Genomic DNA, 15,819 nt, shown 5'->3' on the forward strand with positions numbered 1-15,819 from the left:
TCTCCACCAATCTGATATTGATGAACTATCCTCAGGATATGTCCAGGGCCGTATTTACCATTAGGCACCTTTGCCATACGTCTAGGGCACCAGGAAGTTGGGTGGCGGCACTCTACTGTGCAGCTACAAGTTGTCCTCCTGAATTCAGTTGAATACTGTGGCAGGGCAGGGATACAATAGTTCCCTGCTCCGCTGTTCACCCTAATTGTCCACAGTCCTACTCTAGTATGTCTGAGGCGTATGAGGCATTAAATCCCTGATCAGACGGGCGCAATGACACTATCACGCCCCTCTGCCCTGAGACGCAGCCCAATGACATCGCGTCTGGCCGTCTGCTTCCCAGGCGGTAGGTGGGAAGAGGTCTGCGGCCTGCATCACGGGCAGCAGGGAAAGATTTTTTCTTTTTTATTCCCTAGCCACTTGGGAACATTACTGTCGGGGCATTGTGGGGGGCATCACTGTTAGGGGACAAAAGAAGTAGGCACTGCCAGCAAAACCATAGAGCAGCACAAAATATCTCCCCAGCAGAACCAAATACCACAATGCAGCACAAAATACTGCCGCCCCGGCTCACAGCTCTTCTATTCCTTCCCTTCAATAACCACTCTTCTATGTGTAGTGTCAGGCACATGTCAGTTACAGCATCAGTTATGGATGGACAGACGGATGGATAAACATAAGGATAAATTTGCTCTAACAAATAATGGACATTAGCAAAAATTGTACAGAGCATTTGAATATGTGAAAGTAGAAAATGAACAGGTCATGACATGATGGAACAGCAGTCACACGACAAGCCAGGAAGTAGGATTCAAGCATGGGGGATAAGAGAAAACTGCAAATAAAGGTAAATTTGAAAAATAAAAAATAAAAAACAATCCAAGGTGGAATGGGAGCTAGAGTACTTGATGAAAATAAACTTTAGAGAGAAAAGTAGTTTATGGCACAACCCCTTGAATAGCTCACTGCCCCTTTGTTCTAGCTCTGTGGGTCCCAGGCTTTCTTCACTGGACTTCCAGTTCCCATCTGTCAACATCCGCGCTGACAGGTTCAGGTGCACCTTTACAGCCACGGAGTAGGAACAGAGAGGCGGGAGCAGGGGAGTATAGATTTCTTCACAGGTACCGCTGGCTGGGGGAGAAATAAAAAACCTGGACAACCCCCTTTCACATGGTCTATTCCTGGGTTCCCTGCTACCACTGCTGAGGCTGTTTTGAAGCATGTGGATTTTAGCAGGTTATTCAGCGGGCACAAAGACTTGGCATGTATGGACATTCCGGAGGGCCTGCCCCTGAGAACTTTCATACATGGGAGAGGATGCCCGTCCAGGACTGCCACAGTCTGCTCAGAGTCTATTCCATCCAGACATCGATAAAGAAGATGATTGATACCCCTCTCCTCCTCCCTCTCTCTTTGGCGTGTCCGTCTTTCAAAAATCTTTGGGCTTGAGACCCCCCTCCCTTCCCCCCTCTCCCCATCCTATATCACATGTCTGATGCTTGTTGATTGTTTTGATGTGTGATGGTTTATTAGAATGTCGTTGTGTTACAGTGCATAATGTATAGGATCTGGTGCTATACGTTATCCTCTTGTACTATACAGTATGTGCGTAGTATTATTGTGCTGTGCTCCAGTGTGATGTGCTGCACTATACTGTACTGTATGTTAGTGTTCTGGCCACCGATTGTACTGTACATACAGTTATTTTCAATGCGAACGTGGCAGGTTGGTCAACATTGGTATAAGCAAAGAAAAACACAGACCAGTCATTTGGTTTTATACCTTTATTTGATTTCTTGTTATATTACTGTCCCTTAACAGTATTTGCTTTTATCCAAATTTTTGTAGCCAGGGTTGTATGGAGATTTTGAAAAGCAGATTGCCGCAGCCCGATCACAGTTACAGATAAACTGGCCACACGGATCACTATAAGCTGTTGAGAGACACATAAGAATGGCATGGTCAAGGTTCAGAGTTGTATAAAGTTTTGTAGAGCAAAAGTGCATCTATTGCTAGTCAGACATAGGAAAGATTTCCATAAAAAGCCGAAGCAGTGGATACTTTGCCCATTAAACACGCTCTCAAGCTGCAGCTCATTGCGAAGCCAGTGGTGTACCTGAAATAGAGGCAGACCACGCAGCTGCCATGGGGCCTGGGGGGAGGGCGGCCCGGCACTGAATTTGTTCTTGTCTTCCCTGTGCGAAAATACTGCATTTTCATGCAGTCGCCACCAGGGGGAGCTCAATGCAAAGAGATTATTACAGCTTGCATGGTAGATGTATTCATTCCTATTCACTGAGCTCCCCCTAGTGGTGGCTAGCTTTGTAATAGAAGAGAAGCAGGAGATGTATTCATGTATTTTGGGATTATGCCATTTTCAGGTGTAAGTACATTATACACCTAGTATTTTTTTTTTATTACAGTTTGTATTTAATTTAGATTTCTTCCCAAAAAAAACTGGGGTAATGTGCATGTTCTTCATTGCCTGGGAGTGACTGATTCACGGACATTGAGAAACTAGGTGCAGGGGGAACATACTAAGTTTTTCTATGGGGTCCCTATGAGATCTGTGTGTGCCTCTGTGCAAAGCACATTGCTTCTGCCAGTCCAAGCAACTGGTCATGTATGTGATGCCATGGGTGTACCCATCCATTGCATTGCAATATTATTTTATCTCCTTTCTTTTGCCATCGGGGTAGAGTCAGAGGTCCTTACAACATTAGACTATTGGCAGTGTCAGTGGGAAATTTCTAGCTTTATATCTGTTACTGACATTACTGTAAGGCTACATTCACACGAACGTTGTGTTTTGCGGACTGCACATGCCACAGCTATCATAGAAAATGGCTATTCCTGTCCGCAATTGTGGACAATAATAGGACATGTTAAAAGAAAAATTGCGGGGCCGAGGCACGGAGCAACAGATGCGGACAGCACATCTTTTGTGGCCCCATAGAAATGAATGGGTACGCACCCGTTCCGCAAAATTGTGGAACGGATGCAGACTCATTCATACGTTCGCGTGAATGTAGCCTTATACACAGCTTGCATCTGCAATTACGGTATACATTGTATTTGACATTCCTATTGTATATATTAAGCTAATATTATTTAACACTTACATGTACAGGTGATAGTTGTTCCTGAACAGGTATAAGCATAGCTCCTGGTATATGGATTATCTGAAAGGCCACTGCAACTGGGGTATGTGTTGGCTTGGGAGTAGCAGTTGTCATGGACCTGACAGCATCTGTAAGAATAATTGCAAGAGTCATCCATTTACATTTATATCTGCACTAAAATGTGGAGTTTTTGTCCATTCTGTCTAAGCAATTCAAGTAATGGATACATTTAACACTAGGGTAGTGTTTTAATCATAAAAGAGTTGTGAATACAAATTTGCATTAAAGGGAACCTGTCATGTGGATATTTGATTATAATCTAACTAATTATATACAATCATTAACTACTAAAACGTGCCTTAGATGTATTCACTTACTGGTGTGACAGATGGTTACCTCATAATATACACACAAAGATGCCACATGCTAATTAGCTGATTTGAGTCCAGCGTGATGTCATTGAGTCCAGCGTTTATTTAATTAACAGCTAAAGCCACTCCCCTGCCCACCTGCTGCTGATTCATATGGAAAATAACTGTCAATCAGCAGCAGGTGGGCGGGGAGTGTCAGGAACTCATGAATATTCATGACTCATCATTATAAGCTGGAGCTTTTCAATACAAGATGTTGGCAGATTGACTGTGTCAATTAAAGAAAGTGACCCAGCATTTTGCAAGAATCAGTCACTTATTTATGTTGCCCTTAGTTAGGACACCATAAAACTGGTGACGGGTTCCTTTTAAATCTGGTTGGATATGTTTGGCCTTGAAATTTAATTACTTGAGTACTTCTATGAGTGTAAATTTTCAGGAGGACCTGTTACTGCTCCTGATGTTCTTGTTTTAGTAAATGCTTCATATTCACAATAATTTAACCATTCTGTTGCACCTTTTCTTAAAACTGCACAGTTATTCCTTCTCTAAATATATGACTAAAATTCTCATCTGTTGATTAAGGTGATATTCTTAGCTAGACTCCTCATTTCTAGAGCCTGGTTTTCCTCTATCGCCCCAGACTGTAAAAACTGGTTGAGCTTGGTTGAGAAAGTGAAAAGCTACGAGAAGATTCTTTATAAACAAAGAGGAGCTCACTTAAAGTGGAATAATTTATGGAAGGAATGGGACATAGATAATTAATTAGGAGGCTATTTCTTTTCGCTACTGTATACAGAGATTTTTTTATTTTATTTTTTTCTTCCTGCAAGGTGGGAGGGTGAGTGGTTGGGGTTAGGGGGAAATTCCATTTGTCCGCCTTGTTTATATGTATACTATTGGGGAAGAATGTGAAGCTATACTTCAGTATACGAGGATCTCTAGGAATGTTGGAGGATGGGAGGACCTTCCGGCAGTAAAACAAAGATTGGAATTCGTACTTAGAATAGTGAGTGATATGTTGGCGGGGCATTGGGGCTCGGGACCCGGGGGCGCCCGGGCGCCGGGCGCGGCTCAAGGTACGGCTCCTCCCGTCAGACATGAGGCTGCACAGCAGGCAATGAGACGTCACGTGTGGTGGGCGTGCTACTGAGTGCATTCTTAACGACACAGAGTAGGCCTTCAGCCCTGACTCTTGCTTACATTCGTTTTAATTCCTCGAGACTGTCGAGGGATATTCGATTTTAGTTTCGACCATATGAGATCTCTGTGAGGTATGGCGAACTATTGCACTGTTATCTTATCCAAGCATATGGGGACGAGGCAGTAAAATATGTGAGTGGGTTATCCACCATGGCGATAAAGACTGCTGGACCCCCTTCTTTGTCCTTTGTCTAATAAAAAAGCTGGAGATTAAAGCTTGCTGCAAGCTCATCTCCTATGCAGTATGTAGCATGTGAGTATCAAGTGATCGGCCACATGAGTGTTGACTCTGCCGATCGTGTCTACCCGTGTCTGGGAGGGAGCGTGTGCGGGGCGTGCTCGTTGCTGGGAGGGTCGTCCGGACCCCGGGCCTCTGCCCACGCCAATTATAGAGAACTTAGATAAAATGAGCCACCTCGCACAACTCCTTTACTAGGCTTTGGATGCCGGGCGAATCCTGCCATTCTCCTCAGATAGAGTCCTCCACTTGTTTTTTTTTTAAATTTCTTCACATAAATATGGATATTTGTATGCAAATATTGTTAACTACGTCTGTGGACTGGATTGGACGGACTTATGGATTGTAAAATATTGGATATGTGATATGGTTATTAATTTTGCATTAAAATAATAAAATATTTAAAAAATATATATATATATATGACTAAAATGACAGTTATAGGAGGAATGGAAATGCACAGTTGTCAGTTTATTCATAGATTTCTAGGAGGAGTAACAGAGGAATAACACAATGTAGAGATATGAGAAAATTTGCTACAGAATTATTATAGTATTGGATTATTGCCTTCTGTAGAACATTTTCTTTATCTATCTATCTAAAAAAAAATATAACTCTGGGCAGCACCGCAATCCAGACAGTGAGGAGAGAGTGCCAGCTGCTGTAGATGCAATCCACCATGCAAATAAAAAAATAAACTCCACAGCACTTCCAAATATAGTGTGCGTATTTATTCCACCAGATGCAACGTTTCGGTCCTCTCAATGGAACCTTTCTCAAGTAAAACCTTGCTTGAGAAAGGTTCTATTGAGAGGACCGAAATGTCGCATCTGGTGGAATAAATACGCACACTATATTTAGAAGTGCTGTGGAGTTTCTTTTTTTAATTATCTATCTATCTATCTACAATATATATATATACCGTAATTATTATTTATTATTAAAGCGCCATTCATTCCATGGCCCTGTACATATGAAAAGGGGTATACATACATAATACAGACAATTGCACTAATCATAAACAAGACCGTATGTATATATATATATATATATATATATATATATATAGTGTATATATATGTATATATACTTATATATATTGTATATATAAATACATATATATATATATATATATATATATACACTGTATATTTAACACAGTGATTTTAAAAGATAATGGTGGTAATATATTAAATGGGTTTTCTGGGATTTTTAAACTGATGTCCTATCTGATTTAGTGGGGTTTTGACACCCAAAACACCGTCTAATCAGCACCAGAGCTCACAGTAGCGCCGCAGCCTTCTCTCTACATTGTACAGAGGCAGTGCTTGATATCGCAGCTCTGCTCAATACGCTTCAATAAGACTGAGCTGTGCCACTGCCTAGGCCATGTGACTGATGAACATGGCCGTGGAGCTACTGCGAGCGCTGGTGCCATCTCAAACAGCTGATCATGGGAGTCCCAGATGACGGACCCCACTCATCAGATACAGATGGCTAGGGATGAGCGAATCGACTTCGGATGGTACATCTGAAGTTAATTTGCAAAAAACTTTGTTGTAATACTGTACAGAGTTCCCGCAGCAAAGTTAATACTTTGCGAAGTAGCAAATTAATTATTACTGTAAAAAAAAACTTGGTACCGAACTCAGTTTTGGTTCTAAGGTACCACTAGGAACCAGTAGCCAAGTTCGGTGCCAAGGTTTTTTACAGTAATAATTCATTCCCGAAGTTATGACACAAAGTCTCGTGCGACTTCGCAAAGTAATAACTTCGGCTAATCGCAGCCAATACATTCTAATACTGTACGGAGCAGGAACTCTGTACAGTATTATGACAAAGTTTTTTGTGAATCGACTTTGGCTGTATCATCCGAAGTCGATTCGCTCATCCCTACCGGTAACCTATAGGTCATTGGTTAAAAAATCTTGTAAAACCGCTTTAAACTAAGCAGAGCCATTTGAAGGTAAAATCTGCATAAAATATTTCAAAATGCTGGAGAAAATTATTGTGGTACTATATGTGGCTAACCTTAGCAGAATGATCTGCAGATCAATAAAATAGAACTAGAATATACAGTAGTATGAACAAGATTATGAACCATAGCACCATCCCATAGATCTACTATATTGATTTGTCAGGATGCTCCATGAGCTGCACAGTCAATATCAGTTCATCAGTTCAGTAGAGAGAAATTAAAGCTTACTTGTCTAGAGCATCCTTGGGAGTCCCACCACCTCCGAGTCCACAATAACATCCATAGTTATTAAATTCTTGCAGGGGTGCACTGTTAGGAATGGCACATTTGATCAAACTGTGAAACTGCCAGAGTGCCCGACTGGGAGGAGAGGCACAGGCGCAGGATACTAGGACAAAACCAAAATATGTTACTGAAGGGGTAAACGGACTTGTCCTCAGATTATCATACAGATAATAGGGAAGATTTATCAAACTGGTGTAAAATAGAACTGGCTTAGTTGCCCATAGCAACCAATTAGGTTCCACCTGATTGGGAGCTCTGAAAAATGAAAAGTAGAATCTAATTGGTTGCTATGGGCAACAAAGCCAGTTCTACTTTACACCAGTTTGATAAATCTCCCCCAATGTCTTTATAACCCAGCACTATCCAGTTTCATACTAAACAGAGAAAAGCTGGCATAGTCGGAGACAGTGGTTTTGAAGATAGAAACTATGAAGATTATCTTTTGATTCTCTTTTGACATAAGATATACAAAAGAATATATTGATTATATCCCAAACATGCCCCGAAACATGGCGGTATTATAATTCAACAGTATCACACAATGCTCGCTGTAGTTGTATGATAGTTTAAAGAGGACCTTTAATGGGTCCAAACATTATAAACTAAGTATCAGGATACGTAGGGCATAGTGCAGGGAACTAACTGCACTTACTATTTTTTCTGGGAGCCGCTCCATTCACCCGCTGTGGCCCCCGTTGTATTCTCCCGCCTGGTATGCTAATTTTAGCATCGGAGCAATGAGGAGGAGACTGAGTCTTTCTCCCTGGCTGCAGCGCTGTCCAATCGCAGCAGAGAAGAGAAAAAAACTCACCTTCTCCCTGGCTGTGACACTCTCCGTTGCGATTGGACTGTGTTACAGGCAGGGAGAAGGAGACGCCCATTGCGAAACAGGGAAGTCTCCTCCTCCCTGTACCAATGCTAAGATGAGCATACCAGGCGGGAGAATACAATGGTGGCCACAGTGGGCGAACGGAGCAGCGCCCAGAAAAAATAGTAACTGCAGTTAGATCCCTGCACTATGCCCTACGTGTCCTGATACTTAGTTTATAATGTCTGGACCCATGAAAGGTCCTCTTTAATGCCATCTATTGGTCACAGTGTTACCCTTGCAGTTCTGGTTTGAATTTCTGATGTTATGCTGTGCAACATCATTTCATATGAAAGATCTTTTGGGTGACAAAATGATAGACTCCACTATCAACATGTAGGACTATCTCTGCAGAATGTCCGTGTTGTGCCATTCCTTTATTATTTCTACTAGAAGTTATGAATGAATTGCTAGCAGTCTGCAGTAAGGGTACAGATAGTTGGTAACAAGGTACCTGCACAGTCTGAAAATGGAAGCACTGATTGGATAGAGTGAGTCTGTGCAGGTACACACCCCCAACTTGTTATCTCCCCTCTATACCCTTACTGCAGACTGCTAGCAATGCAGTCATAACTTTTAGTTGAAATAAAAAAGGAATGGCACAACATCGAGCCATAAGAATAGATGCTCCAGAATTGCTATTACATGGGGAATGTATGAAGCTATTAAAACAGGCATGTCAGGAGTGGTGAGAGGTCCTCTTTAAAGGAGTTTTGAACTCTTTAGATGTTGGTGACCCGTCCTCAGTATAGATCATCAATATCAGACTGGTAGGGGTCTGACACCTAGAACCCTCACCGATCAAGTGTCTTCAGATGGAGCTTGAAGCAGAGAGCTCCGTTTCAAGGTGTAGTCCTTCAACTCCGCTCCCATTAAAGTAGACAGTTTGCATGCTGTACATTTTTGAAGCCAGCAGAATGTAGGAAAATCTCTCAATAAACTTTCCTTTGGGAAAGGATTGCTTGTTTCTCTCTGATGGAAACTGATCTTGTTTTCATTAATAGTGCTTACATTAACCAATGTGCCATTATGAATTAAGGCAAAAAACAAAGTTAAGAAAGTAACATCTAAAAGTAGAACTGAAATAAATGTTGTGGGTGCCCAAGGGACAATCGGGACAAGCCAAGGACCAGAGCTGGAGTTCTCTACCTCCAATTATAATATGACCCTGGGCCTTCTACATCCGATTAACTTAAAAAGGGTGGGGAGGGGGGGGGGGGGGTAAATAATGATTTACCATATTTATCCCTCGGCTACTCATTAATGGAAATACTAGTAGTGAAGTCCACTACAGGCAGAGATACAGCATTGCCAGGTTGAGTCCTTTGCTGCTACGCAGTGACCTAAACTCATTTGGAAAATTGCTTGTTTAGTTTAAAAAAATAAAAATAAAAATTCTAGTGACTCATTACAGAAGGTTTTTACTTTTACTGACTTTGAGTACCATTCAGGTTTACTTGCAATAGATTTTTATTTTGTTAGATTAAGTAATTTTGTCTTTTTTTGGCACAGATCATGTTTTCTGTCTATATACAGTTGTGTTTAAAATAATAAGTCAGACATCACTAACCTGATCAATCACTGTTTTTGGTAGAAATTATATTTTTACATGGCAAATAATTTACTAGTAGGTGTAGTAGAGTAATAGAAACCCAACAGACTCAACAGTCATGACATGCATGCTGCTGATTCTCTGTAATTCAATCACGTATTGAAAGGGGCATGTTCAAAATAATAGCAGTGTGGAGTTAAATGAGTGAGGTCATTCATTCTTTGAAAAACAGGTGGCAATTATTGCCCTTATTTAAGGAAGGAAGGCAGCAAATGTTGTACATGCTGGTTACAGTGCATTTCTCTCTGAAATTCTGATGAAAATGGGTTGTTCCAGACATTGTTCAGAAGAACAGGGTACCTTGATTAAAAAGTTGATTGGAGAGGGGGAAACATATAAAGAAGTGCAGAAAATGATAGGCTGCTCAGCTAAAATGATCGCAAATGCTTTCAAATGGCCACCAAAACCTGAAAGACGTGGAAGAAAGCGTAAAACTACCATTCAAATGGATAGAAGAATAGCCCAAATGGCAAGGACTCAGCCAACAATCAGCTCCAGGAAGATCAAAGAAGGTCTAAAGTTACCTGTGAGTACTGTTACAATTAGAAGACGCCTATGTGAAGCCAAGCTATCTGCAAGAAGCCCCCACAAAGTCCCACTGTTGAAAAAAAGACATGTGCTGAAGAGGTTACAATTTGCCAAAGAGCACATTGACTGGCCTAAAGAGACATTTTGTGGACTGATGAAAGTAAGATTGTTCTTTTTGGGTCTAGTGGCCGGAGACAGTTTGTCAGATGAGCCCTAAACACTGAATTCAAGCCACAGTACACTGAAGACAGTGAAGCATGGTGGCACAAGCACCATGATATGGGGATGTTTCTCATACTACAGTGTTGGGCCTATTTGTCGCATACCAGGGGTCATCGATCAGTTTGAATATGTCAGAATACTTGAAGAGGTCATGCTGCCTTATGCTGAAGAGTAAATGCCCTTGAAATGGGTGTTCCAACAAGACAACGACCCCAGACCAACAAGATTGACGTTATGGAGTGGTCAGCCCCATTCCCGGATTTTAATCCAATAGAAAACTTGTGGGGTGACAAAAAATGCAGTTTCTGAGGCAAAACCAAGAAATGGAGAAGAACTGTGGAACGTAGTCCAATCATCCTGGGCTGGAATACCTGAAGTTGATTGAAGTTGGTTGACTCCATGCAACACAGATGTACAGCAGTTCTCAGAAACAGTGGGTATACTAATAAATATTAGTTAAGTGATTCAAAGGAAAGCTAAATCTTCAAAAAAAATCAGTTTATATAGTGAATGTTTGAGTTTGTAAAGAAGAATACAAACGCTGCTATTTTTTTGAACAGTCTAATCACTTTTCTTCCATTTTTTTTAGAGAGACAACACAAATTTTATATATTTTCCTTCATGTTTGGATTTGGAATAGAACGTGTAGTGTTCCCAATGCATTTGTGTGTGGAAATAAAAGCTATTAGAAGGATTTTGAGCTTTATTCACTTTTTTAAACACACTCCTATTATTTTGAACACAATTGTAGTTTTTCTGCAAAGAAGTAATAGAACTAAATCATTACAAATAGTAGTAAAATATTTTTTTCCTAATTCAAACCCATATGTCTTAATTAAGTGTATGCCACGTGTGGATGTACCGTATATTAGGGGGGACTTTAAAAGTTTTGAAACAGGGCCTCTAAAGTAAGCGAATTCATGTAAATGCATAATACTACTGGAGTAAACGTAAGGAAAACTCGGTACTAGTCAATAGGGCATAAACACTGTAAATTTGCTATGGTGAATTAGTGTGCAACAGACATGGGCAGACTGGTCATAGACCCTACAGGGAAATTTCCTGGTGGGCTGATGCCCAGAAAGCCACCCAAGTCCTCCTCTTGGCCACTAGCAAGGTATATAAAGATCTGATGCTCTCCTGTCTATTGGTGACATGTGTCCCCCTGAAGATATAGTTTCATACTGTGGCACAGACGGCAGTATTTTGAGCTGCACTATGGTATTTGATTCTGCTGAGGCAGTGTATTGTGCTGCACTGTGATAAGTGGTTTTGCTGGGGCAGTATATTATTCTGCACTGTGGTATCTGGTTCTGCTGGGGTTTCTTTTAAATGCTGAACAGTGGTATTGTGTCTTGCACTAAGGTATTGCTTGCCCCAGCTTCTGTCAACTTGGACCTGCTTACAACATGGGGCCATTTATTTATTTTTTCCAGGGCCACTTTAAATTCCGAATCCGCCTCTGGCAACAGATCCTCAGCGTTGTACAGTATGTAAATTTATGCAGAAAGTTTTACCCAATGCTTTCAGCTTTTGAATTGCAGAAGTTAAAAGCAGCAGTGGACCCTCTGCAATCTCAATATTGATTTTACTCCCTGCTGACTTGTCAACTGTGAGGCCACCCATACTCATAACAATCAGTCAGGTACTGGCTTTCATGTTTCCTCATTGGATTATATTCCATCACTTTTCCTTTGTAATAGTTTTTAATAGGCCTACACCAATATGTGTCTCTATGAGTCGCTCAGTGGCGGATCCAGGGGGGGGGGGGGGCAACGGGGCAATTGCAAGAGCTGGCGGCGGGCGTTCCATTGTGGAAGCGCTCATCTCCAGTCATCTGTATCGCCGTCCTCAGGACAGTGATACAGATGCCTGCCTGTGCTGCGGCAGGGAAGGGAGAGGCGTGTCCCTTTCCCTTCCTCTGATAGGCTGCCGGCCTAGTGCCTGCAGCCTATCAGAGGCCGGCGCAGGCGGCGCAATGACGTCATCGCGCCGCCTGAGCCATACAGCGTGGGACACAGGCCAGAAGAGGCCTGCATCGCATCGCTGACATGGAGGTAAGTATGTGTGTTTTTTTTTTTTCATTATATACAATACTTTTACTGGCACCTGGGGGTGGTTATTACTGGCAAAGGGGGGCTATTACTGGCAAAGGGGGGCTATTACTAGCAAAGGGGGGGCTATTACTGGCAAAGGGGGGGCTCTTATTACTGGCAAAGGGGGGGCTCTTATTACTGGCAAAGGGGGCTCTTATTACTGGCAAAAGGGGGGCTCTTATTACTGGCAAAGGGGGCTCTTATTACTGGCAAAAGGGGGGGGGGGCTCTTATTACTGGCAAAGGGGGGCTGTTATTACTGGCACAGAGGGGCTCTTATTACTGGGGGCTGTTATTACTGGCACAGAGGGGCTCTTATTACTGGGGGCTGTTATTACTGGCACAGAGGGGCTCTTATTACTGGGGGCTGTTATTACTGGCACAGAGGGGGTCTTATTATTGGGGGCTGTTATTACTGGCACAGAAGGGCTCTTATTACTGGCACAGGGGGGGGCTGTTATTACTGGGGGCTGCTATTACTGGCACAGGGGGGCTGCTATTACTGGCACAGGGGGGCTATTATTACTGGCACATGATTGGGGGCACTATAGGGGCATCTACTGAGGCCACAAAGAAGGGGTATTTTATATGGGCTCTCTGTACAGTACAATTTTATACTGGGACACATTATGGTGGGTACTATGGGGAAGGGGGGAGAGGAGTACTATGGGGTCATCTACGGGGGGCACTAAGAAGGGGTATTTTATACTTGCAAATTATGGGGGACACTGAGGGCATCTACTGGAGCATTTTATACTGGTACATTATGGGGGGCACTAGGAGGAAGGAGGGTGTGGAGCACTATGGGGTCATTTACTAGAGGCACTATATAGGGGTATTTTATACTGGCACATTATGGGGGCACTATGGGGACATTAGCTCAACTGGGGGCATTACAAGGGGGTATTTTTTGCACTGTCACATTATAAGGAGAATTATTTCTACTGGGGGGGGAACATTATGGTGGGCTTTATTACTCCCCTATGGTATGAGCCCCCTAGTAGCAGCACCATCCTCTCCCTGCTCTGCTATCCCTCTGCCCCTTCTCCAAATCCTTATTATGAAATCTTTCTCATTAGGCTAAAGCACATCAGCTCCGCCGAGCCCCCGGCGAAAGTGTGGAAGTGGCGTCCGAGATCCCCAAGAGTCAAGCCAAGTAACTGTAAGTGTTCATGTGAAATATGTTTATGTTATACACATATAGCATACACTGTGTAGTCTGTTCTATAAGCACCATTGTTTTGTGGCGGCGGGCAGAAAATAATCTGAAAGTGCCCCTCCCGAGACCAGGCTCTGGATCCGCCACTGGAGTCGCTAAGGGTACTTTCATACTAGCGGCAAGGAACTCCGGCAGGCTGTTCCGGTGGTTAAACTGCCTGTTGGATCAGTGCTTCCGCTAGTGCAGGCATGTTCCCGGACTACCGCTCCGGCCCCATTGACTATAATGGGGGCAGGCTGGAGTTCCGGCAGCAGCATGGCAAAAATGCAGAGAGTTGGCTGGAATAAAACTACAACGTGTCATAGTTTTCTTCTGGCCGCCTCTCGGCATGTTTGCCGTGCTGCCATCTGAACTCATTATAGTCAATTGGGCCGGTGCGGTAGTCCGGGGGCATGCGTGCACTAGCGGCAGCACGGATCGAACAGGCTGTTCACCCGGCGGAAAAGCCTGTCGGAGTTCTTAGTGTGAAACTAGCCTTAGTGTCTTTGCATAGTTCTATGTTTTTTTGTAACACATATAAAACCTTGCTATACCATTATGTATTGTGGGGTTTCACTCTGGTAGATAGGGTAAGCGGGCACAGTACAGAGGCAAAATACAAGTTCTTAACTCAAAACGTCAGTGTTTATTCACACTTGAGGCAGTTGCGCAAAACAGCATGTAACTTTGCAGTCTTGGTGTTAATTCACACACAATGGAAAGTTCATATAACACAAGTCACCTTGTTGGCAGTTCTGCCTCCAGCCTGTTTCCCCAGCCTGCGGCTCTCAGCCCTATAGCACGGCACAAAGCCTCAGATCCCAAAAACAGAGACATCTCTGAGTCCAGCTGCCTATTTAAGGACAGCCAGGTGTTGCCAAAACCCGGACGGGCACTTAAATTCTGGTCCGGTATTTGACCTCATCTGGACGGAAACCAGCCCAGCCGCACATGTTGGGAGGAAAATACCTGCCTTGCCAGACACAACCCCTCACTGTGTCACAGTATATATTATACCAGTATACAATACTCTTGATAGAATCGTTCTCCACAACCATGGTAGTTGAAGACCATAACTAATCATGTGCCACAGGTAAAAAGAATAACCCTACCTGCTAGGAGAACAGCGATGAATCGGAGCATCATGGTGGTAAAGACTCGATGTGCATGTTTAACCTTAGCCCTATAAATAGTGAAACATTGACCTTCACATTCAGAAATATCAAGTTCTGACAACACTCTGCTGCCAAGTGCACATTTTCTCACTTTAGATGTGACAGACGAAGCATGGCCTTCAACCTGTTTTTTTTTTTACTGTTACTAGAAGGCCTGTATTTTCGTAGGAAAGATATAATTTTTTACTTGTGTAATCAGTCTGTTGCTTACTTCTCTATAATATATTTGAATTTAATAATAGGTTAAATACCACAAATTCATACCCTATTCACAAAAAGTTAGGGACATTTGGCTTGTGGGTAAAATTTCAGGATGAACCTAAAATGCGCTCTAACATTTACAAGTGAACTTAATATGACCTTCTATAAACTTTTGAATGCACATGTCCAACTGTTCAATGTTTCAGTATCTTTTGCACAACTTGCTGTTCTCTAACAAGGAGCTTAATGGCAAAATTCACAACAGGTGTTTGATCCATGAATCACCCAATAAATTTCCTGGTTCAATTAGATATGGTATTTAAACAGTCCTCCTCATCATGCTGTTTACATTTTGACATCAAGAGACCAAGATGACACCTAACAATTGATCAACATTACCTCACCATAGAGTGTCCCAGAGAGTCATCAGCAGGTTGCAATAGAGATACAGAGAGACTGGAAGAGTCACAGAAAGGCATAGAAGTGGACGTTCATTGGCCACATCCCACATGATGACCACTTCATTGTGAACAGTGGCCTGCAGAACCAGTTGATGTATGCCACACAACTACAAGCATATTTAAGGGAGGTGCGAGGCACCAAAGTGTCACTTCAGACCATTTAAAACCATTTACTTCAGCGTGGTCTGCGTGCTAGACGATCTGCAAGAGTACCTGACCACAGGCATCATCATCTTGACTGGGCCAGGTAGCATCTATGCTG

General features: G+C 42.6%; 1 protein-coding gene across 1 annotated transcript; it reads right to left on the reverse strand.

Moving 5' to 3' along the window:
• Window positions 1–1,814: 1,814 nt before the first annotated feature.
• Window positions 1,815–14,866, reverse strand: PLA2G1B (phospholipase A2 group IB). Its single transcript, XM_044289393.1, has 4 exons — window positions 14,833–14,866; window positions 7,141–7,300; window positions 3,123–3,250; window positions 1,815–1,933 (listed from the first exon to the last, which is right to left on the reverse strand). Exons 1-4 carry the CDS (start codon window positions 14,864–14,866, stop codon window positions 1,815–1,817), a joined length of 441 nt encoding a protein of 146 aa, XP_044145328.1.
• Between the last annotated feature and the right edge of the window lie 953 nt (window positions 14,867–15,819).

The sequence above is a fragment of the Bufo gargarizans genome, chromosome 1 (assembly GCF_014858855.1).
Source record: "Bufo gargarizans isolate SCDJY-AF-19 chromosome 1, ASM1485885v1, whole genome shotgun sequence".
NCBI classification, from domain to species: domain Eukaryota; kingdom Metazoa; phylum Chordata; class Amphibia; order Anura; family Bufonidae; genus Bufo; species Bufo gargarizans.